General features: G+C 43.0%; 2 protein-coding genes across 3 annotated transcripts in view; one reads left to right on the top strand and one right to left on the bottom strand.

Annotated features, from left to right (window-relative positions):
- Window positions 1–25,526, bottom strand: part of ATP11B (ATPase phospholipid transporting 11B (putative)) — a 508,285-nt gene that overhangs the window by 136,015 nt on the left and 346,744 nt on the right. The gene's annotated exons all lie outside the window — the stretch shown is intronic.
- MCF2L2 (MCF.2 cell line derived transforming sequence-like 2) overlaps window positions 1–25,526 on the top strand; it is a 282,358-nt gene that overhangs the window by 105,159 nt on the left and 151,673 nt on the right. The window contains exons 10-15 of the mRNA XM_063131918.1: window positions 1,102–1,221; window positions 3,347–3,538; window positions 6,004–6,195; window positions 7,016–7,193; window positions 18,095–18,198; window positions 18,713–18,801. Coding sequence (XP_062987988.1) covers window positions 1,102–1,221; window positions 3,347–3,538; window positions 6,004–6,195; window positions 7,016–7,193; window positions 18,095–18,198; window positions 18,713–18,801 — 875 coding nt within the window. The remainder of the gene's footprint in view (window positions 1–1,101; window positions 1,222–3,346; window positions 3,539–6,003; window positions 6,196–7,015; window positions 7,194–18,094; window positions 18,199–18,712; window positions 18,802–25,526) is intronic.

Here is a 25,526-nt window from a genome sequence, read left to right on the forward strand (position 1 = left end):
CCTCTAACAAAGGAAAGTTCACTAGCCTCCGATGCAGCCTATTCCAGGGTCAAACGGCTTGTACTATCAGGAATGTTCTTCCTAACGTTTGTTCAAAATCCCCTCTCTTGTAATTGAAACACATTGATTCAGGTCTTCGCCTCCAGAGACACAGAAACAAATTTGCTCCATATTCTATGTGAGAGCCACTCCAGGAGCTGAAAATGGCAATGATATCACTTGTTAATTGTCATTATTATTATTATTATTATTATTATTATTATTATTATTATTATTATTATTGGTAGTAGTAGTAGTAGTAGTAGTAGTAGTAGTAGTATACTGCCCCATAGCCGAAGCTCTCTGGGCAGTTTACATAGGATAAAAACACTTAAACACAATATACAAAAGCCTTCAGTGTTTCCCCATAGAATAGTCTACAGACCCCTCACCATCTTTGTCACCCTCTTCTGGACAGATGACCTAGTCCTTGAGTATTTTCAAAATTTAGCAGGCAGTTGTGGCCAAGCCCAGGTACCTGTCTGAGATACGCAACCAAAGTACACTATTGCTACACGCACGTTAGTTTTATGGACCCAGAGCAGTACAACAATGGAATCAGTTGCCTGGTGAGGTTGTGGGCTCTCCCACACTAGAGGCCTTCAAGAGGCAGCTGGACAAGCATCTGTCGGGGATGCTTTAGGGTGGATTCCTGCATTGAGCAGGGGGTTGGACTCGATGGCCTTGTAGGCCCCTTCCAACTCTGCTATTCTATGATTCTATGATTTCATATGTACTGTGAAAGCATGATGTAACAGCAGTGATTTAGCTGGTATCTGTTCCACAGTCAGCTGCCAAGCAGAATCAGAACAGTTTGAGTGTATACTCAGTGGCAAAGTCTGGATTTTCTACCATGTAATGTGTGAAAAAGCTCATGATGTCTATTCTTTGCATGGGTGAAGAGCATTCACATTTATCAAAGGGAGAAGAGGGGTAGAAGAGCTTCTTTGTGACTATCTCTAAATGGCTTTGCTTCTAAACTGGTTAACAGTGAAGGCATTTTAGGACAGTTGCTAATTCCCCCCCCCCCCCCCCATATTTTTATGCACATTTTCTGTATAGGTCAAACTGGCACTGGACAACTTGATGGAAGTACAGGCGGGTTTCACAGATATCGGAGACAGCGTCTCCCGCGTGGAACACATTCTGAAGGAACGAAAGCAATTGGAGGAGAGAGGACAGGTTTGCCCTTTTTTTAGGCATTATATACAAGACACAGCAAATTATGGTTACTAGAAATTATATGATTACGTTTCATTAATAATATCAATTGTTTACTGATATTATTCATTTATTATAAATGGGACCTGTAACAAAATGTTGCAGCGTGGAGTGCTCCTATTCAGAATTCCAGCCACTTCATTCCATTCCTGCCCCCAATTTCCATTTTGCCCTTTAACGGTCATCATTGCATAGCCACTGACCACACTTAGTCCTCGTTGGGTTGTTTTATGTGCTGTTTTATGTCCCCCCCCTGCCTCCCTTAGGGTTTTTGCCCCTTAAAAATTGTACTTCTGCAATCTTTCGTGTTCTCCTGAGCCTAGGGTGACCATATGGAAAGGAGGACAGGGCTCCTGTATTGAAAAGGGAATTTCAGCAGGTGTCATTTCTATGCGAGCAGCACCTGGTGAAATTCCCTCTTCATCACAACAGTTAAAGCTGCAGGAGCTGTGCACTCTTTTGTATCTGGTCACTCAAGGCAGGGCTCCTGCAGCTTTAACTGTTGTGATGAGGAGGGAAATTCACCAGGTGCAGCATGTCTACAAATGACACCTGCTGAAATCCCCTTTTCAATACAACTGTTAAAAATACAGGAACCCTGTCCTCCCTTTCATATGGTCACCCTACACCCTCATGTGCATGGGTGGTCCCAGTTTGGCCACAGAAGCAGCAGTGCCCCTCCCCTCCAGAAGATTGTAAATAGAGGGAAATACAGTATCCTCCACCCATGTGTCATATTACAAAGTTCCACAAGCCAAAAGGTTAAGGCCGCTGCCTCCACAGAGCTTAAAATTCACCTTCTGACAGAGTCAAAAGAGGGAGGGAGGGGAGGAAAAGGATAAAAAGGGACGATTGCTAACATATGCAGTTAGTTTTAGATACTTGGACTTCATTGCAGTGGAGCTGAACACTAAGGGGTGATGCCAAATGCTCCATGGGAAAAGTGGGTTCACAGGAGAGATTTGAAGGGCGAGGCTGCACCATGTGTAGGTTTAGAGGGGAGTTCCAGCGGTAAGGAGCATCGAGAGTGAATGGGCAGAATAATTTGAAAGAAAAGGGGGCCTTCGACTGAGGCTTAATTGGAATTAAGGACAGAAAGAAAGATCAAGTGGGGCAGACCATGGGGAGCTCTGTGGGAAGGATTCTGAGACATCCAGAGGGCAACTTCCTGATCAGGCTGTGTAGTACCCAGCCATGTGTACAAAAAGCATGACAAGGGGGAAAAAGGGTTTGCCAACTAGATTTAACAGGTCTTTCCTCTAAATCCTTTAACCGCACCTTGATCCACAAACATTAGCCAGGTAGTGATGCTTATGTCCATGCTGCCCTGAAAAGCGTCACCTGCTGATTTCTACAGGCTCAAGCTGCTGTTAAAGGCACAGGACAAGAGACAAAAACCCCACCCACCCACTACCTCCTTCCCGTCAGTGGATAGTCTTGCCTTCACTGAATATACCCCTGCATTCACTGCACAGCTGTGAGGACTTCACAGATCCACATTTCTCCTTGTTCACTGCATGGGGCTGCCTTGGTCTGGAGGTGACTTAAGTACCCCATGGGGCTGGGTTGTCGCTATCAAAAGTGGGAAAGTGTGCTTGGCAAGCCGGCCAATGCTAGGGTGACCATATGGAAAGGAGGACCGGGCTCCTGTATCTTTAACAATTGTATAGAAAAGGGAATTTCAGCAGGTGTTATTTGTACGCTTGCAGGACTAGGTGAAATTCCTTCAACATCACAACAGTTAAAGCTGCAGGAGCCCTGCCCTCTTTTGCATCTGGTCAAGAGGGCAGGGCTCCTGTGGTTTTAAGTGTTGTGGTGAAGAGGGAATTTCACCTAGTCCTGCAAGCGTACAAAGGACACCTGCTGAAATTCCCTTTTCTATACAACTGTTGAATTTACAGGAGCCCTGTCCTCCTTTCCATATGTTCACCCTAGCCAATGCTGTTCATTTATAAGGAGCAGGGATGTGTCTTACAAGAAACAATAGCTCCAGTTTTGTCCGCGGACCACAAAAATGTTGCTTTTCTTCCTGGTGTGCTTGAATTGCATATAACTTATCCCTATTTAATGTTTATATCTTTTCCAGGAGCCTTTGGGAAAAGCCCAGTCATTAGCTCTCCATGGAGACCAGCTGATCCAAAACAACCATTATGCAATTGACTCCATTAGACCAAAGTGTGTTGAACTCAGGCGCATCTGCGATGACTTTGCCAATGAGACCAAGAAAAAATATGATATTTTAGGGAAGTCTCTAGAATTGCACAAACAATTAGATAAGGTAAGATGCATGGAACCAGTAAACACAGGGGCAGGATACGTTATAGTTTTTGATAGTACTTGATTAAAAATCCACACAATAATGGGTTATGGAAAACGCTTTGCCCTTCAGTTACCAAGGAAGTTTAGAACACTGTATCAAGCTGCCCAAATCCTACCACCAAAAAACCCAAATTATATAAATTTGCACAGGTGAACTGACAATGTGTAAGGACTGAAATTAATCTTGTTGATTGTAGCCATTTTATCCAGATCGCAAGAAGTCCTTTCCAGGGTTTTGGTGATTTCTACATCTGTAGCAGAAACTTCCAGGTTTTTTTTTTTAGGTGTTTTCCTATGTGAACTAGAAACCTGCCCAACTTTTTAAAATGAAATCTGATGGTCATTGTTAATGAAATTTGTTTAGGTGACCCTATGAAAAGGAGGACAGGGCTCCTGTATCTTTAACAGTTGTATTGAAAAGCGAATTTCAGCAGGTGTCATTTGTATGCATGCTGCATCTGGTGAAATTCCTTCTTCATCACAACAGTGAAAGCTGCAGGAGCCCTGCCTAGCATGACCAGATACAAAAGATACAGGAGCCCTGTCCTCCTTTTCATACGGTCAGCCTAAATTTGTTGCCGCACAAAAACGATGAGCAGGTGTTTTGCGCAAATGCACGGTGGACCATCATGCTCAGTTGTGTCAGTGTGAAATTGAGCCATTGAGTTTACATGGTATGTTAAGAATGATTGTGGGTGAGATCTTCTGCTGCCCCTTACGCCTGGAACGCTCTTCCAGAACATTTGAGAACTACAAGTTCAATCGCAGCTTTTAAAGCTCAACTAAAAACTTTTCTTTTTCCTAAAGCTTTTAAAACTTGATGTTGTGCAGACTTTATACTGTTAGTTTTACCCTACCCAGTGCCTGTTTACCCTATCCTGTGCCTGTTTGCATTCTCTTCCCCTCCTTATTGTTTTACTATGATTTTATTAGATTGTAAGCCTATGCGGCAGAGTCTTGCTATTTACTGTTTTACTCTGTACAGCACCATGTACATTGATGGTGCTATATAAATAAATAAATAAATAATAATAATAATAATAATAATAATAATAATAATATCGATTGGCTAGAACAGCCTTCTCCAACCTGGTGCCCTCCAGATGTTTTGACTACAACTCTCAGCATTTCTAGCAATTAGCCATGCTGACTGGAGCTGATAGGAGCTGAAGTCTAAAACTTCTGGAGGGAACCAGGTTGGGGACGGCTGAGCCTAGAGTATATTACGGAGGCTGAAGTCCAGATCAATCAGCACGTGCATTTTGGCTTCTTGCTGCAAACCAGAAGGCCAAAATCCATATCCTGCAGTATCATGTCAGCAACTGTACCAGTACAGCATTTGTTCTGACAACCTCAAGAAAATGGGGCGGTGGAATAGCATGGAGAGGGGGAAAGCCCAGGGAGTGAAAAGTCATAATGTATGCAGTGCACGACTTACTTTAGAGAGTCATCCTGTGTTAGCAGGTCTTCTCAGTGAATTTTTAAACTTATTTTTTAGGCTCCTGTAAGTTAAATAAAACACTCTGTGGGTTTGACTTAAGAGCCTTATTAAAATCATGTGCATGGGGTGAGCTGTTACTAGAGGATTGCATGCATGCATGCACCAATGGCAACACAATAAAAGACACACACCAAATAAGGATGCAAAGTGAATCAAAATGTGAACTTTTAGTTGAAAGAAGAAGTAACTCAAAACCACATTAGGAACCCAGCTTATTCGACCGTGACCCATTTCTTAGGTTTTCTCTGTACTTCTGTATTCTGGTTGGGAGAGGAAACAGGACTTTAGAAGAATCAAATGGAATTCTCAGGTTATTCTGCCTTAGTGAAGGGATGGGATTGATGGCCTAGCCCTGCTATTTATTTCCTAACCCTGCTGTTTTTATTTATTTATTTATTATTGCATTTTTATACCGCCCAACAGCCAAAGCTCCCTGGGCGGTTCACAAAAACTAAAACCATGCAAAGTCTAAAACAAACAGTGTAAAACATGATATAAAACTCACATTAAAAACTGATTAAAAACATACCACACATGATTAAAACATCTTTAAAACGTTCTAAAATTTCACTGGATAGGCCTGCCGGAATCAAAATGTTATGCTATGTATTTATGCAGCTTATCCACCTGTCACCTTGCCACCGGCCCGCAAAATGTCTTGTTTCTCTGCTTGCTCCCATTATTACAGGGATGCCATACCTATAGCCAGAGCCAGTGTGTAAAACCAGTGGGCTGACCCAAGATAGCAATGCTCTTAAAGAGTAATAGTGTGTAGTCTGAAATGTGGGGTGGGGGCTGCCCCCCTCCTGCCCTCCCAAAATGGTCCCCTGATTAGAGTATGTACAATCCAAGCATTTTTTGGACCGGGGGAACATACAATTTTACGTTTTAATAGCTCCCTTTCCCCACCTATTTTTTTCAAGGCCAGCCAATGGTGTGAAGCTGGAATCTACCTCTTAGCTTCTCAAGCTGTGGACAAATGCCAGACCCAAGAGGGAGCTGAAACTGCACTTTGTGATATAGAGAAATTCCTGGGCACTGCCAAGGACCACCACATGTTGAATGCAAAGGAGTTCTACAATCAGTTTGATATGATTCTCACCGCAGAGATCAAGGTAAGAGCCCTGTTGGGTCAGATTGAAATACTGTGTCAGGGGTGTTGAACCTCAGGTCCGCGGGCCACGTCTGGCCTGCCTGGGGTCCAAATCTGGTCACATGGGGTTTCCCGCCCTCTTTCCTGACTGATCATTTTGCGGTTTCCTGCTTTTCCCACAAGTTTTCCTCCATTCTAAATGGTTGAAATGCCTCTCCTAAGACTTTGTTAGTAGTAGTACATAGAAGCTGCCTTATACTGAGTCCATCTCACCCAGTATTGTCGACACTGACTGGCAACAGCAGCTCTCCAGGGTTTTAGGCAGGATTCCTTTTCTTACCCTACCTGGAGAAGCCGGGGATCGAACATGGGGCCTTCTGCATGCAAAGCATGTGATCTAGCATACTGAGCTATGGCCATATTCAAGCTAAAATATACTGGTATTCATAGGCTATGCACTTTTGCCTTTAGCTCTGCCCACCACTGCAGTGTGGCCATTGAGAGCTTCTGCAAAATTGAATTTAGCCCTCAGGCTGAAAGTGGTTCAACACCCCTGTCCTATATAGTCCCAGCACAGGGTTTCCCACAGATGCCTCTGGTAAGCCCACAAGCAGGGCAGGAGGGCAGTTGCCCCCTCCCACTATGGCTCCCCAGCCACGGGTATTCAGAGGCCTGTTGCCTCTGATCCTGGAGATGGCATATAAGCCATTGATAGTCAATGCAAATGTGCTTTAGGATCTGGCCGTGAAGAGCCATTAACACTTCTGGGTGAAAATATCCCATTCTGGAGGTATCCTTAGCTTCCTGCCAGTGCGCACTCCGCATCTGTCTTCCTCTTCCAGAGCAATGCCCAAAGAGTTCTGCAAAAACTAGAGGATGTACAAGAGATGTTTGACAAGAGGCAAGTGAGCCTGAAGAAGCTGTCAGCGAAGCAGACCCGGCCTGTGCAATCCGTTGCCCCACATCCTGAGTCATCACCAAAGCGAGCGTCACCTAAAAGCATCCGGCCTGCCACATTAGGTAAGGAAATAAATATTGGATCTTTTACCTTTAATAATGCTTTCCACCCATTCGTTGGTGTTATGCCAACCAGCTTGTAATTTCGTGGACCCCCTGGATCCTTTTTTTTCTTTTTAATGGCATTACATTGTCCACTTTCCAGTCCTTTGGTGCAGAGGCTGATCTAAGGGGCATGTTACATATTTCATTAAAAAAAAACCCCACAAAGGCAGCCATGTTGGTTGTAGGAAAAATTCCAATATCCATATAGGACCAGTTCACCTGTAATGGCGGCCCATGGTTAAGCAACCCATGGGCTGTCAGAGACATATGGGAGAGAAAGGGTGCACTGCCTATAGCATGCCAGCCAATTCCACTTTTAATCTACAACCTGCAATTGGTCTGTTCATAGGTTATTGAACGTGATGTGTGAACCTGGAATGCTGGGTTGTTTGGGGGCTAAACAACACGGTGGTTAACCCAGCAACAAACCATAGGTTATTCAGTGGGTTATTTAGCCCCTAAACAACCCAGCATTTCAGATTTGATTGTCACGCTCAATGACGTAGGACTTGGGCGAACATAAGTTGATTAAAAGCAGAAGCTTTTAATCAGTATCTTTGAATCACATAAATCAGCCTTTCCTGTTTTGGTGCCATCCAGATGTGTTGGACGACAACTGTCCGCATCCCCCAGCCCAACACATCTGGGGGGCACCAGCATGGGGAAGGCTAACATAAATGTAGAAATGTCATAAATGTTTATGAACCGCCCAGAGAGCTTTAGCTATAGGGTGGTATAAGAATGTAATACACAAACTAACAAGCAGTGCTTACGCCATTTGCTTAAAAGCAGAGAGCACATAGGGAGAAAGACAGTAAGCACTATCTCAGTGCTTGAAGCTGAGAGTGGCTCAGTTCAGACAACACAATAACCACTGGTGGTTTTAGTCATCAACTGTCAGTGGAATGGTCAACGGTTGGTAAATGTGTCATCTGTCAGGCAAAAACCACCCCCGGTTGACTTTTTCGTCAAAAAAACCACTGGAGAAACACAGCTGGCTGCAGAGTTGACTAGTCACTCAACCGGTGGTTATTGTGTTGCCTGAACTAAGGCTGTTGGGCTCAGTGGAGTTTTTCGACCTGCTGACTTGACTATTTTGCCTGGCTACAGAGTTCTTGGGCAAGAGTGGACAAAACCATGCCAGCTGCTCTGCTACAGCCGGCACAACTCGCAGAGGCTGCTGGGATAGCACCGGGAGGACTGAGGGAGGTGGGCTGGTGGGGAGAGGGGTGGGGGGCTGTGTCAGTCAAATGCCAGGTTGACTATTAATCCACTCAACATGAGCCTCAACTGCTCCACGAGGGTGTGGCACCATGTCGTGTGGGGAGTACCCGCAAAAAACCAACCGTGAGTTAACTACTCCACTCACCATTGACTAATGTGTTGTCACTGACCATTGTTTGCAGCATGAAGTTGTTATGGGTTGAGGGGAGAGGGGGAGCGAGGCTCATCCTGCAGGAGGAAATAAAATGGCGACATCTCCTGCTTTTAATGACCTTGCATTTCCGGGTTTGATCAATCTTATTAGGCAAGCGAAAGGCAGAGAACCAGAACTTCCTCTAGAGACAGCTCAAAATGGCCAAATACACAGAATATGTAGTATCCAATGTTAGTCCTACATAGAGTAGACCCACTGAAATTAATTAACTAAACTCCCATTAATTTCAAGGGGTCTATGGTACGTAGGACTAATATTGGATACCATCCAATGTATTCCCCTGAAGTCTGAAGGCTTTACATTCATCTAGAAAGTAAGGCATTTGTTTATTGAGGCTACATATCCATTAAAGGAGGAAACCACACCTGAATACAGCCTTTGTAAGAGTCTGAAAATGTACACAGAATTTTGTTCAATGCTACTTCTGGACAGACAGTTGTATATTTTGGGCATGGCCCTGATGTTCCACTACCAAGAGTGGGGTTGTTGCCAAGTCTCCTTTGCTGATCGGGAACCGAAAGGACTGGGGATGCCCCATTTACTGTCCGGGAGACTGCAGGGAGCCGAAATGGGGTAGGCATGGTGAGACAAGCTTATAGTTAACCAAGCAAGCAGCCCAGCCCCATGTTCAGGCCACCAAACTGTGGCTATGCAAAGCCCATGCTAATTATTTTGCTCTGGGGTGGGGTGGGGGGGGACACAAGTCCTAAGTGTAGTAGGCAGTGTATATTTATTTATTTATTTTTATTTATTATAGCACCCTTTAGGCTCTCAAGGCAGCTTACAAAAATAATTCTTAAGACAGTCCCTGCCCACAGGCTTACAATCTAAAAAACATGACACAAAAGGAAAAGGGGATTGGGAGGGAGGAGGAAAAAAGCAAATTTAGCCACTAGATACTTAATTGCAAAGTTCAAAAGTTCATGGACACAGTGGAAGGGCTGCCGCTTCCTCTCCCTCTAATAGCATCATACAGATCCAGGCATGATGGAGGGATGCCCGGTTGCTGCTTCCTTTCCCTCTGATGGCCTCAGCAGCGACAGCTGGTAGCAGGAAGGAGGGGGGCTCTCAACTGGAGCTGGATCCCAGGCATATAAGCCTCTATACACCAGATGCTGGGGAACATGGGCAGGAGGGGGCTCTTGTACCCGTGTCCTGCTTTATGGGTGCCTGGTTGACAGGTGGTTGGCCACTGTGTGAACAGAGTGCTGGACTAGCTGGACCCTTGGTCTGATCCAGCAAGGTTCTTCTTACGTTCTTATGCAAGCATTGAGATGAGGAAGTTATACGGCAATATCTTCAAGATTTTCCTGAATTACAGTAGAAGGCCGTTGCTAGACCAGGAGGCCTGGTCTCCCTCCTGTGCATCCAGATGACGCACAGGGGATTCCGGGGTCAGGCCGGGCTAAAGTCTCCCTTAACCCGGCATAAGCGGATTCACTTATGGCCCGGTTTTTCTAGCAGGGTCCGTGGCTTTTTCCGGCTGCTCACTTACTCGCGAGTAGCCGGGAGAAGCCACGGACTGGGCACAGCACTCATAGGAGCGCTGTGCCCATCAGGCCGGGGGGGGGGGGGAGATAGGGGCCGGGGGGAAGGCCGGACCCGGCAGGAGAGAAGGGGGGAGGACGGGCACGGGCATGGCGGATGGGGGCGAGGGAAGAAGGACGGGCACGGTGGACGGGGGGCGGGGGGGGAGAAGAGTGGGCATCAGGCATGGTGGGCGGGGGGAGAAGAGCGGGCATCGGGGATGGGGGCGGGGGAGAAGAGGGACAGGGGACAAGGCATCGGGCATGGGGGGAGGGAGGGCGAGCGGGCAGGGGGGCATCAGGAATTGTGGGGGGGATCAGGACACCCCATCCCCCAGCTGTTCAAGTGAGCTTGCACAGAATCAGATTCATGCTGCAGGTATATGAAGAAGAGAGCAACCTTAACACATGTTAGGAACATACCGGTCAGACTTTTTGTCCATCTAGACCAATATTGTTTGCTTTGACTGGCAGTGACTTTTCAGAATCTCAAGTAGAGAGCTATAACATAACCTGGCATCGTTTTATGAGAAGGTGTCAGGAATTGAAACTGGAACCTTCTGTATGAACATAAGAACATAAAGAAGAGCCATGCTGGATCAGAACATGTATTCATCTAGTCCAGCATTCTGCTCACGCAATGGCCAACCAGCTGTCTGTGGGAAGCTGCCCCACAACTAGGGCATGAGTGCTATAGCACCATCCCAGTCGTGTCCCCCTGCAAGTAGTGTACATAGGCATACTAGAAGCCATCAGGACTAGTAGTTATTGATAGCCTTGTCCTCCACGATTTTGTCTAATCTGTTTTTAAAGCCATCCATGTCGGTGGCCATCACTACCTCTTGTGGTAGCGAATTCTCTAGTCGTGCCGTGTGAAGCAGTGCTTCCTTTGATCTGTCCTGAATCTCCCAGCATTCAGCTTCATGGGATGACCCAGGGTCTAGTATTGTGAGAGAGGGAGAAAAATGTCTCTCCATCTACTGTCTTCACACCGTGCATAATTTTTTTTACCTCTAACATGTCTCCCCTCACTTGCCTTTTCTCTAAGCTAAAAAGTCCCAGATGTTGTAACTTTTCCTCATAGGGGAGTTGCTCCAGCCCCTTGATCATTTTAGTTGCCCTTTCCTGCACTTTTCCATCTTCTGCAATAACCCTTTTTAGGTGCGGTAATTATGTAAGGCGTGTGTTCTACCACTGAGTTATGTTCCCTCCCTTATGGTGTTCTGCATTTGCCCTGCAATAGTGCTGTTCTGAGCTACCATTTTCCAGCATGCCTGTCTAGGGACTCGTCCACACGGGCGCTTTGCTCCTGGATTGGTTCGGAGTGGCGGCAGGTTATCTACATGACGCAGCCGCCACTCCGAATTAATCCAGGGGCAAAGCCCTAAAGCTCCGCACTAAAGAAGTCAGGTACTTACCCCGACTTTTTTAGATTGGAGCAAGGCTCTGTGCTTCTGCAGAACCTTGTTTAGAATAAATAAATAAAATTTAAAGGGTTTTTTGGGGGGAAATCTCGCCCCATCCCTCCCCCCTTGTCCCCCACCCAGTTAGCTGTAAATGCGACCCTTCACATTTACAGCTAAACAAAACAAAAATGTCAGCCCCATTTTCCCCTTAAAAAAACCACTAACCATAGAAGAGGGGGCGCGGATGCTCCCAGGCGTCCCCGGACCGGCCTCGTGGGTGCTTGGGTGGGTGGGTGTGGCGGTGCCTGAAGCCCTCAACTGTGCTGCTTCCCATGTAGACATTCAGAAGGAGTGTCAATGTGGCTCACAGCATTATCGATGTCGTATAGACGAGGGCTAGTGCAGTGGTGGTAGTAGTAGTGTGCTATTTTATATTATAACCCAAGAATACAGGCATGATTTGATTCAGAGGCAGCCTGGCTACTCTGCACTTCCACTACATTTACCATGTGTGATGAGGCAATCTCACAGTTTTGTTCGTACTCAACAAACAGTGCAAGGATCTACTCAATCCATATACACAACATCCAGTTCAATTGCATGAATTAGCCCCAGGAAGCTGTCACATCAGCTTCCTTTTGAGGGGAAACAGCTGGAGTGTGTTCAAGCTTTTTATGTAATAAAGACCTAATGCTAGCTATATCCCATATCCAAATATCCGTCTGACTGTTGGATCTTAGCATCCTGCATTGTCGGTAGTGTGTAAAAAAAAATATATCACTTAATGAATAACATCTGGTGTGAAGATGAAAGTAGAAAAAACTGGGAGAGATTAACTGACTCAGGAAATGTGGCAGATGTGAATTCCATTGATGTTGCTTGAGAAAACCACTACTTCCTTACAGCTCTGAATTTTTTTTTTTTTTTTTTTAAGAGAAGTGAAGAAAGTCCTTCCTTTTTTCTTCTCCTTCCCTCTTCACAGGGAAGCTGTAACATACTCCAGAGACAGGATAGAGGATTGAAACCTTCATCAGGTTTCATCTGGCCTGAGGCTTTTATAGTATGTGACCTAGTGCTTTCCCTCCCCCAGGGTGGTGTCGGGTAATCCCAATGCCGAGGAGGGAGCGTGGACCATGGACAGGAGCCAGCTTCGCCCTCTTCCTGATGGAAGGCAACCAATCGCAGGTCGCCTTCCATCAGGCACTGCCCGCCCACGCCTCCGCTGCAATCATGGAGGGGTTTGTCTTGACGCCATCTTGCGCATCCTTGCCTCGCTCTGGAGAAAAAAGTCAGGGTGAGTCCCCGACTTTTTTTCTCTGCCGCAGCTTCAGCAGAGAGCCCAGGGGTGTGTGCGTGATTGCAGCCGTATTGCATTATCGATGCCACGTCACCACATATCCACCCAGGGGCTTTCTGAGCCCCCTAGTTGGAGATCTATGTCAATAGCTTTCAAAAGAAGGATGAATAAGCCCCAATTGTTAACTGTTAGGGTTTATACCTAAAAGAATACAGTCTGTGCAATAGTAGTATTATGAGTTTCACTTTCTTAGCATGCATAAGTAGTTGGAGTCTTGACAAAAATGTTAATGTTCCTTAATGACTGGAAATGTATTTTATTTAGAAATACCCTGAAAATATATCTCCCTTGCTCAATCAATTGACCCCCTGGTACATGGTCAATGGGTTGGACTTGGCCTGTTGGCTGAAAAGATGTAGTGTTTGATGAGCATTCAAAGCACTTCACATATATTATCTCCATAAACTTTACAAGTGTGTGCAAGAGGTCAATACTATTAAAAAGAATAAAGACCCTATTAGTTATCCTGCCCTGCACCTTCTGGTGGCTTTTGATACCGTCAATCATGGTATCCTTCTGGAGCACCTGGCGGGGCAGGGCCTTGGTGGTGCTGACTTCCAGAAGTTCCTGTCCTTTCGGTCAGGCTCTCTCCATAATGTGGTGCTAAGAAATTACTGTTTGACTCCACGACCACTGGCCTGTGGTGTTGCCTGAGCCCAGTAATAGACCGAATGAGGGTGAACAAGCTGAGTTTAAACCCAAACAAGACAAAGCTGTTGTTAGTCAGTGGAAAACCTGATTCAGGGATTGGGATGAAACCTTTCTGGAAGGGGTTGTGATCCTCTTAAGGACAGGTCTTTGTTTGTTTGTTGCATTTATATCCCACCTTTTTTCCTCCAAGGAACCCAAGGTGGCATACATACTCTTCCTCCTCTCCATTTTATCCTCACAGCATCAAGCCTGTGAGATGGAATAGGCTGAGAGTCTGTGACTGGCCCAAAGTCACTCAGAGGTCTTCCATGGCCGAGTGGGGGCTAGAACCTGGACCATCCGACTCCCTCTAACCACTACACCACACTGGCTGTAGCCTGGGAGTGCTTCTTGATTCTACTGCATTCATGAATCTTCAGGTTGTGGTGGCAGCAAAGACTGCATTTCCACAATTATGCTTGGGGCGCTAGCTGCAATCCTTCCTGAGTCAGTCTTACTTGGCAACAGTTATCCAGGGCTAGGCTACATCATGTTTAGACTATTGCAGTAACTGTTGCTCTATGTGAAGCTATCCCTGAAGGGTGTCTGGAAGCTTCCATTGGTGCAAAATGCAGCACTTAGGCTGCTAATTGGTACATGTTATCAGGACCATATTACATCTGACTTGAAAGACCTGCACTGGTTGCTAATTGCTTTCCAAGTTCAATTCGTGGTATTTATTTTAACTTTTAAAGCAGGGGTGGACAACTTGTGGCCCTCGAGGTATTTTGGCCTACAAGTCCCATGAGCCCTAGCCAGCAGAACCAATGGTGAGAGATCATGGGACTTGAAGGAGAAAAAAAGCTGGCAGGCCACACATTGCCCTGATCTAAAGCTATAAACTGCTTAGGACTTAGCTATTTAAGGGACCACCTGTCTTACTATGTACCTACCCATTTGTTGAAATCTGCAGGAGAGGCCCTCTTGAGGTACTGTTATGCACAGAAGCCAATTTAATGGGCTCGTGTAAAAGGGCTTCTCCTGTCTTGCTCCCGAACTGGAATGTGTTCCTTCAAGAACCTTCATTGTCTTCCACTCTGTTGGCTTTTAGAAAAGATGTGAAGATGAACCTTTTTAATTTAGACTTTTCAATTAATTTTAATGTTTTACTGCTGTTAAATTTATTTTTTGGGAAAATATGTCAAAGTTTTATTGTTTTAAATTGTTGTGCACCACTTTGATGGCTTTTTAACAAATAAGGTGGTATATAAATGTTAATTATATTGCATATAGTAGTTGGGGGATTGAAGCTGAGTAGGTTACCTAAGGCCACCTAGTGAGGTCATCTCTTATTAGCCCAGTTTTGTGGAGCGTCTCCACACTAGGGTCACCCATAGTTGGCAGCTGCTGTTACTGACTTGGAGATTCCCTATGCGATCAGTCTGATCCACTTGTTAAGCAGCGAACAAATGTTACAGCCCCGACCCTTGCAAGCAATTGTTCTTGCTCTTATCCAGAAGTTCTCTATTGTCCAATATCCCCTTGGGACTACTCCAATCTTTCAGATAGGTAAATAAACATTTGGGCACAGGAAGAGGAGCAGGGAGAAAAGGATGGAGAAGGGCTGCTGTTTCATGCACTTGTTTGTCTATACAGGGACGCAGGTGAGTGAGGAATGGGCAACATATAAAAACAAAAGTGTTCATGCAGTTTTGATGGCCCTTGAGGGTGGAAAACTGGTAATTAAAACCTCCTTCATCAGGCTGTGAAGCTGGTTTTAATTAAAGGCAGCTGGGGTATATTGTCTCTTAAGGAACATTATTGTATTGCCATGAAGTGAGGTTTGAACATTTCAGCTCAAAACACAAGGGCATAAATTCTAAATTGATTATCAGTTCATGCAATTTCTACAGGTTTGCAGAGGGACGAGGGAGGCGAGAAAGCCCTGTTCTGTGAATGTGAGCACATGAAAGCGAAGTCAGGATCCAAGCCAGGTGCTATATGGCTGAATTCTTACCCCTTTTCACTGCAAGGATAACAATATCTTGTTCATCATTCTACTCTCACAGTAACAACATTGTTTTACCCATATACAGTGCAGTTATTGCCAATGTGGCTACTTGGCTTGGGCAGTAGTTTCATCCTTCCTGCATCATTAATAAGAATAAGCCACTTGTGTCTGTATTAAACGATGCATTGGGAATGCAATATTTATTTAATTTACATGTTCCTGATGCTTCCAGAAGTTCTTCTATTCCCATCAGCTGGGATGAATAGTTGTTTATACTCCTCCCTTTCCCCATTCATTTTTTTTTGGTAGTTAATGAATAATAACCCATAGAATTTTCTGCCACAAGGTGAAGTGATGACCATTGGCTTAGACTGTTTTGAAAGAGTGTTGGACAAATTTCATGGAGACTCTGCAGGTTCAGAGGCAGTATGGCTCTTAATATCAGTGGTTAGAAGGCAAACAACGGGGGAGTCCTGTTGTCTTTTCACCCTGTTTGTCGGCTTTCCATGGGCTGCTGATATAGGGAGATGGTTTGCTTAGATTCAGCAGGGCTCATCTTGTACTTGCATTTTTAGAAAAGTTTATAAACAGCTTAGAATAGGGACCTGTGTGTTTCATCAATGACTCAGTACAATGTTAGGAACTCCATGAATAAGAGCATATAATAAACAATACATATATGAATCATGGGAGGAAAAAGCACCCACATGGTCAAACTCACCTGCAGAAAGGTCCCATGGGAATCTTAAATTTGATAGCTAGAAGGTGAAGACAAAGTAAGTCCTATCCACACAACTCTCTCCTGAAACCCTGGAGAGCCACTGCCAGTCAGTACTGGGCTAGATAGACCAATGGTCTGACTAAAGATTAGGCAATTCCTATATTCCTAAACACATAGTTTGTTCTTGGATTTTTTTAAAAAACACCACCTTTAAATAACACCTTCCGGGGTGTGTGGAATTAGGATTAGCTCTGCGGTGTAGAGTTTTTAAAACCCTTTCTTCCCAATGCTACATTTCTGATGAAGATCACACACACACACACACTCCACAAAGCTACCACTGACGCCAATGGCAGCTTTCCTTTCAACACAAATAGCAGCTTTGAGAGGAGATTTTTAGCACGATCATGGTGTAGAACAGGGACGCACCACCTCTTGGGTCACAAGAGCAAAATGCTGTTGCCAGAAGATCCAGGGGCTGCACGTGCGTGCATACATATGCTTGTGTACATATACACACAAACTGGAGTGGGTGGGAGGCGCATAGACACATATATACTGTACATGGGGCAGGGGAAGACACTGAGGAGTGAGGCACATGCACATACACACAAATTCACACTGACACTTGGGGATGCCTAGCGAGTTGCTACGCCCCCGGTGAACATACTTGTTTTTGCATCGCAAGTAGCAGCGTGGAAGCAGAAATGCCGGCTCCTTCAAGCCTTTCTTCTAGCAACCCCATGGGCTTTGCAGCTTTTGTGCAGTCACTAGTGGGGCAGAAACATCATCATCAATTTATTTCTTACCTGCCTCTCGGTTCTGATTGAGGTGGGGAACAACAGTAAATATAAAATACATAAAACTAAATTAAAACATAATATACATTGTTAAAAAACATATTAAAACATCTTAAAATTCCACTGGATAGGCCTGCCAGAAGAGATCAGTCTTTATAGCTTTCTTGAATGCTAATAGACTGTCAAGTTGACGAGTCTCCTCCGGCAGGCCATTCCACAGTCTGGGAGCAGCAGAAGAGAAGGCCCATCAATCCCAGATGCTTTGGGGTCACCAGGAGAGGGAGGAGGCTGCAGACTCCATGCTCTACTGACCCTGATCCGATTGCTGCCTTACTGTCGCCATTAGCAGCAGTAAAGCAGTGATCCAGGCCAATTGCTGGCTTACTGGTGTGGTTCCTTCAGTGGAGGAAGCACCACAACGGAGTCACCAGTGGCCCATGAGCTGTGCACCTCTGACGTAGAAGGAAATAATTTATTTCGCTCACCCTTATGTGTGCTATTTAAAGTAAAACAACAACGCAGAAGGCCAAAACTATATTTTAATGTAACTGTGTAGTTTTGCCTTTAGATTTGTAGTAGCATTTCAATGCATCATATATCTTTTGCCCTTAACATCACCAGAATGATACAAAAAATAGTAAACACTACAGAACAAATGATGCCAAATAAAACATATGGAACGTGTACATAATTTACTCAGGTTAAAGGCTAAATTATCTTAACACCAAATGTATTTGTTTTAAAGCAAAGCCCTGACTTTTATAGACTTATTTCAAATGTTTTGCCTAATCCAGTAGAGTGCTATATCCTACCTATTTTAAATATATAGCCATTGAACATTATAAAAGTATTTGCTTAAATCTGTATAGCCACTAAAATGATTAAACTTTTTGCTCTTGATTACGCTGGGGCCTTTGCTTATAGTGTTGCATTTTCTGATATTATGTGGGGCTTGTTTGTCTTCTTTTAGCTACCAACAGGAGATCAGTAGAAATTCCTAGTCCTCCAAAATCCATCTCTGAAGCAGACTTATCAAAAAAGAAAAGTGTAAAGAAGACCAAAGGTGGAATTAAGGTAGGAAGCTTGCATTGTTTATGTGGTCTCCAATGGCAAAAACGCAAGTCACCACAACCATTTTCGCATAGTACGTAGCTTCTAGATCAGGAGTGGGGGAACCTTTTTGGGTCTAGGGGCAAGATCACCCCACACACACCTACATTGCTGGATGACATCAGAGGGTAGGGTCTGACTTAGTCTAAAGAAGCTTCCTATGAGTTCACAGATGTTCACAGTATTTTCTGCTAGAATTCTTGAGCATGAAAATTTATTGTACACAGAGCCAAAAAAGAAAAGAAAAAAGTGTTTATGATCAGTATATTCTGACCTACTTCATAGTGATCACACATGAGAGTCACTGCTGAGTAGGATTTTTGCAGCATGTGAAACTAGCTCCAACTGGCTGTCAGTTTTGGAGGCAAAACACGTTGACAAGCTGCCTCTGCTAGCATTATACAGAGCGTTGCACCACAGAAGAAATGAATCTTTAGTCAGAAACTTTTTTGTTGTGTTTTTCAAAATCATTATCCAGATTGAAGTGATGCATGAAGCAAGTCAGGGAGGTTCCAGCAGAATCTTAGTGATGAGCGAAAGTGAAGAAAATCTTTCCACCAGGAGAAGGTAAGGATTAAGCCAGTTTCTATCAGCAGGTATCGCTAGTTATTTAAAGAAAAAAAATAGAAACTAAGCATCCCAACCAACGTTACACTAAATGCAATTATCGATGCATCACAGAACTTATGAGTTTAATGGGTACAGCAAGTCTTAGGACTGGACTATTAACCCTTTAAGAAGTATTTGTGAAATTTCTCAATACCGACATAACAGGCAGTCCCTGCATTCCAAATACAGCACATTATTGACCATTTCCTTGGGTCTCTAGCATGATACCAAATGATGAAATAGAATGGATGCATTTAACATCTCTTTAATCACTATATATTATAACACAAAGTGCTATAATTCCCAAATTGCTTTCACAGTATCCAAGACTCTATAGATTATTCAGTCTTTAAAAACAATAAAATTAAATCTGTGGTCTAAAGTCCAAAACCAGTTAAATGGGTAGGAAACCTTCAATAACTTCCTTTGCTAAGAGAGGCGGGCTTTTGTTGTCATTGTTGTTAAGTTTAAGGTTTTTCCACAAATTTTTTTGTAAAGCATAAAAGGGTAGAAAACTGCCATTCAAGCATCACTTATCCCAGTAGGGACATCAGGCAATACATCAGGCTTCCAGAAGAATTCCTTCTTGTGAGGAGGCCCCTGTTCACAAGGAGTCCTTTTACTCCTGAGAATTCTTCCTTTGTAAACAGGCACTCCTTCTCACAGAGTTTGTTCTAGCCTGCGTCTTGAGATGCCAAGTTCCCATCCTCTTATGGGAATGGACTTGCATCTGTGAAACCAGGCACCTCTTGGTCTTCTGGGAATTCTAGCATCTCCTCTGAAGAGGATTCCTTCAATGTGGGTGTGAAAGACAGAAGGGCTCTGCTCACAAGAGGTGCCTCCACCTGATTTTCAGGGATTCTTCCCACCCCCCAAAGCTCACCGCATTCCACAGGGTCTCCTGATTCATAATGTAGCATTTTCAGGTGGCTGCTGTGGGGAGTAGGTGGGGAAGAAGTCTGCTTCCACCAGCCCAGTTGCACGCATTTAAATCTGGATCCAGCCCATAGTTTATAAAGTAAGGGGACCATGAGAACCTCTAACAATTCTCAGCATCTTTGCCAAACTACAGTTCCCAGGATTCTTGGTGGGAAGCTATGATTTATAACTTTTTTTTAAAATAACAAACAGCTATAAACTTGTAAAAATGTATAATGTATTGTGTATACATGTATCCTATACATCAATGGCAAAAGGAACAATATTCCAAGGCTTAGAAGGAACCATGGCTAAAAGTGCAAAAAATAAAATAAAATTCAAAGCTGTGGGGAAAAAACAGAACTACATGCAATACTTACCTATTAAACCTAAACTTATTGTATTACTTTTAAGAAAACAAATCTTGTATAGTTAGCACTTCAAGTGGTACTCTTCAGGATATTTATGAAATCTATCTATTTATCTATCTATGTCTTACTCAAACAATAATTGCAAATATATCCAGAGTAAAGATGTAGCTCCAAAATGCAGTGCAGTATAGTACCTAAGGATAACATAGGTTTTTTCCAGATTGGAAATTAGACCAAGCTGCAAAATAAAAAAATTGAAATGATCAACAAACCGTTCTATTATCCAATCTTAGCATCAGCATATAGATTGCAGCATGATCATACAGAAAAATATAAACTTATATTTTCTTAGAGATAAGCATTCCTTATAATGTAAGTACGTAGCAATTCATTTGGATATTGAACGTTTTAAACAGGCTGCAGTCTTGTGCATACTTAATTCCAGATGAACCCTCTTCAACTCAGTAAAATTTGCTTTTATGTAAACATGCAAAAAATTAGGTATTCTGAGCCCATGTTTTATCCTTAAACAGACTAGCATAAGTGTATTTCTTTTCTTTTTTTTATAAATTTTTATTGACTTTTTACCTACATCAATACAATTAACAAAAAAAGAACATAATACATAAACTCAAAATATCATTTATATCAAATATTCACGCTTAATCTATTTAACATAATCATACACAACATAAAAGTGCACCCCACACCATGGGATCTCATTCCTGTTTCCAAAAACTCATCGTTTCTTCTGCTGGTGGTTTCCCACTTCCCTTAGAAAACACAAATACTAGGAACTTTTTCCAAATTCCCTCAAAATCATTCGTTTTTACTATACCTCTTTCTCACTTTAATATTACACGTCAATTTATCATTAATAGCAATATCCCACACTTCTTTATACCATTCTTCAATACAATAATCACCTTGAATCTTCCAGTTCCTAGCTAAGATTAACCTTGCTGTTATCAACAAATTCGTTATCAACTCCTTAGTTTCTTTAGTACATTTAAAGTCTTCTTGCAGTAATGCAACTCTTGGTGTTTCTTCTATTTTCATTCCAACAATTTCTTCAATCTCTGAAAACACCATCTTCCACAACTTTTGCACATATTTACATTCCCACCACATATGAAGATACGTTCCTTTTTCACCACAGCCCCTCCAACAATCTGCTGAATGCTGATTATTAATCTTGTTTAATCTAACCGGGGTTAGGTACCACCTCCATAAAATTTTATAATAATTCTCCTTTATTCTCACTGACATATTTCTCAACACTCTCTGTCTCCATAGTCCTTCCCAACTCTGCTGTCCTATCTGTATCTTCAAATCTGTCTCCCAAACCGATTTTCCTACACTATCCAATGAACCTTTCTCCAGTAGTATATTATATATTTGTCTCATTAAACCTTTTGACACTGTATTCTCTCCCTTATCAATTTCTTTTTTATTGATTAATTTCTCGAACTTCGTCATCTCTCAACACTCTCCATTTTCTCTTACCCAATTTTTGGTCCGTTGTTTCAATTGCCAGTAATTTAGCCAAGTTAATTTTCTATCTTTAAGAACCTCTTCCATCTTTTCTCTTGTGTTCATCCCTCTTAACCATTCTCTTAATTTCATTTTGTTTTTCTCTATTAAAGCTTTACTTAGTCTATTCTTTAAATCTTCAGGAAAATTATTTAATATTATTACCGGTGTTAAAGGGGAGCTTCTTGGAAGCAACACCTTCTTATATTTGCTCCAAAGTTCCCAATGGAACTTCAAGAGCTGATTACCTATAGCTTCAACCCATTTTTTACCTCCTTCCTTAAAAAATACATTATCCAAATTTAATTCTATATTGTTTATAGTTTTATCCTCCATCCAATCTAAATCACCTACCCCTAAAATTACTTCTACAATATGTCTTAACCTATTTGCTACATAGTATAGGTTAATGTTTGGGAGTCCCAATCCTCCCTTTTTTTGGCTTAAATACCATTTACTTTTATTTATCCTGGCTTTCGCATAAGTGTATTTCTCTAATTTGTGTCTGAAAGAGCTATACCTTCCAATACTGAACGCTGACTTTTTATACTTTGTGAAATGGAAAGTTCATATAAGAACATAAGAAATACCAAAGGCCTATCTAATCCAGAATTCTATTTCCAGAGGCCAACCAGCTGACTGTGGGAAGCTCACAAGTAGGATATGAATGCAATAGCACCATCCTACTTGTGTTCCCCACCAATGGGAATACAGAGGTGTACTACTTCTGATATTGGAGGTAATATATAGCGATCATAACAAGTAGCCACTGAATGCCTTATTCACCATGAATTTGCCTAATCTCCATCCAAGTTGGTGGCCATCATTACATCTTGTGGTAGTGAATTCCATAGTTTATCTATGCTCTGCGTGAAGAAGTACTTCCTTTTATCAGTCCTGACCCTCCCACTATTAAGCTTCATGGGTTGACCCCAGGTTCTAATATTTTGAGAGGGAGAATAACCTCTCCTTACCAAGTTCCTCCACACCATGAATACTTTTGTGCACCTCTATCACGTCTCCCCTTCCTCGACTTTTTTCTAAGCTAAGCAGTCCAGATGTTGAAAACTTTGTAGGATTTTTTTGTCCCAATGTGTATATTACGTTACATTGCATTTATTTATTTTTATTTTATTTATTTAAGGATTTTTATGCCACCATTCAGCCAAAAAAGGCTCTCATGGCGGCTTACAAAAGTATTTCTTGACATTTTAATATCCATTATTTGGTGCCATAAGCAAACACGGTTGCCTCACTGCTCACTCCTAATTCCATAGCAATTTAAAAAGTACTGCTCCAATAGAGATCCTTGCGGGACCCTGGGGCTGTCTATATGCCTGATTTACCCTGAGGTGGCTGCACAGTGGCGCTGCATTGCTTATACAACACAGCCTGCCAACTCGCAGCCACCATGACCCTTTTCCCAAAAACTGCATGTTTAAAGTTGCAGACTTACCAGTTTTTCTTTTGCTGCAAGGTCACCACAGTATTTCCTGTGTCTGTCGGTGGTGACCTTGCTTCAGGTTCAGGCTGGGGCATTCTGGGGGCGAATCGCAGCCAATGATGGGGTGCAGGAAGCCTGGGCAGGGGGAGGGCTGAATGGAAGGTGACTGCTGATGGGGTAGTGGAGGCCAGCAGTAGACGCTGCCATCAACACGAGATGGGCCTGAATGGAAGAAAGAGGAGCAGGCTTCGCTGTTTTGTAGCCCACCTTTTGGAAGGCTCCTATTGAGAGGCTGAGTGTTTTGTTGTCTCTGATAGAAACGTGCGGGAATGCAGGTCAAGGAGCGGGCTTTTCTGTCCCGATAGTCTGCACTCCCTCCTACCCTGTCTAGTTTTAGCCTCACAGCAGCAATTCTGTGCGCTTTTGAGCTGGCCTTTCCAAAGCGGCATCATATACACCCTCTTGCTGTTTGCATTCCTCCACTGCAAGAATTGGCCATTTATTCCTACTCTTTGCCTTCTGCTCTTTAACCACTTGCTGATCCATAAGAATCCCTCCTTTTATTCCATGATTGCTAGGTTTGATCAGGACTCTTTGGTGAGGCACTTTGTCAAAAGCCTTTCGGAAATCCAAATGAACTATGTCCAGGAGATTACCCCTGTCCCCATGTTTATTGACACTCTCAAAGAACTCTAAAACGTTAGCAATTGTGGAACCCATGTTGATTCTTTTTTATCAAGACTTCTCCTTCTATATATGCTTTTTTAATTTTAGTACTTCTTTCCACCAATTTACCTGGAACAGATATTAACCTAATCAGTCTGAATTTCCCAGAACATCACTGGAACCTTTTTTAAAAAATTACTGCCGTATTGGCCATTTTCCAATCCTCTGGAAGAGGCTGTTCTTAGGAACATATCACATATTTTTGTTAGATCAGCTATTTTACATTTGAATTCTTTTAAGAACCAAATGAACAGTGACTGGGAAAGGGGGATGGGCCAGGAGAACCCCAGAGGGCCATGAAGGGCTCAATTTGGTTCCTGCCTGTGGTTCTGCACCCCTGCCCAGCAAAGCCTCTGAAACCACTTTTTCTCTCTCTTATTAAGCTATTGGCTTATTATCACACAATAAACAGTGGGATAATAATCAACTCGGCAGTTCTTTATTTAGGGGGTACTCCCCACACAACAGAATAGTCAACTGTGATGTGGATTAGGATCAGAGTTGACTATCAGTCCATGATGAGTTGACTCACTCATCCTTTGCCCTCTCCCTCCAATCAGTCCTCCTGCTAGTATCCCATCAGCCATTGCTGCCAAAAAATCTATCCTGCCAGCTGGACTAGAGCAGCAGCCACTGCTTTGATCATTCTTGCCTTGCGACTCTGTGGCTGACAAAATAACCAATGGTGGTCAAGGAAATAACCAACAGTACCCTGCACACAACACGATAACCAGTGTTGGTTCAAGTACCCAACTCTGCACAGTGTTGGTTATTTCAGCCAAATAACCAACCGTTGGTTAAAAAGCTCCCTGCACACAATTATGATAAACCGCACAGAGAGCTTCGGCTATTGGGCGGTATAGAAATGCAACAAATAAATGATAATCCATGGTGGGTTAAATAACCAACCAATGAATTAAACCACCATTGGTTATTGTGTTGTCTGAACCCAGTCATTGCCTGTCTGCAACATGAACACACCTTGCATACTAGCAAAAAGAGGAGCAAGATGATACTATCTAATTAGACTACAGAACGGTAAAACCAGGAACAGTTGCAGGGGCCCATCCATTCTTTGCTCTTCTTATGTTATTGTCAATGGTTCCACTGTTTGAATTGGATGTTCCTCCTTCCATCCATTGGTATAAGGTGATACTCTTATAGCTTTAGCTCCCAATACTGTTCTATTGTTCAGTCTGGACAAGCATAAATGATACTTTTCAACCCCCAAAAGCATATTCCTTCATTTTAGATTCTGTCTTACCTCAATGTCAGTACATTTAAGGTGTAGTTTAAAAAGGAAGTGTATTTCCTTTGCATCAAAATATTTGTGTGTTCTTGAAAGGACTTCCATATTGCAGAGAGAATACAACTCACTAGTAATTACAGTCAGTAATGTTAATAAAACTTGTCAACAAGCAATTTTGAGACAAAGTTTTTGAGGTAAAAATGGGAAAGAATTTTGAATGAAGGAGATCTTCCATCCTAAGGCAAGAAGAACAATCTTAATTTGATAGTGTTAGAAATGCTATTCTTGATCAAACAACGTGGACTGTAGAGAGATTTAATTTAAATCAAATGATGTCACTCTGCAGAAATCAGAGTAGATCACATTTTTAAAATACACAACATTGTTTATTGAAAACTGATATTTAACGAAATGTGTGGTACAGAACAGAGTCAAGAATAAA

Source organism: Elgaria multicarinata, chromosome 8 (genome assembly GCF_023053635.1).
Source record: "Elgaria multicarinata webbii isolate HBS135686 ecotype San Diego chromosome 8, rElgMul1.1.pri, whole genome shotgun sequence".
NCBI lineage: Eukaryota > Metazoa > Chordata > Lepidosauria > Squamata > Anguidae > Elgaria > Elgaria multicarinata.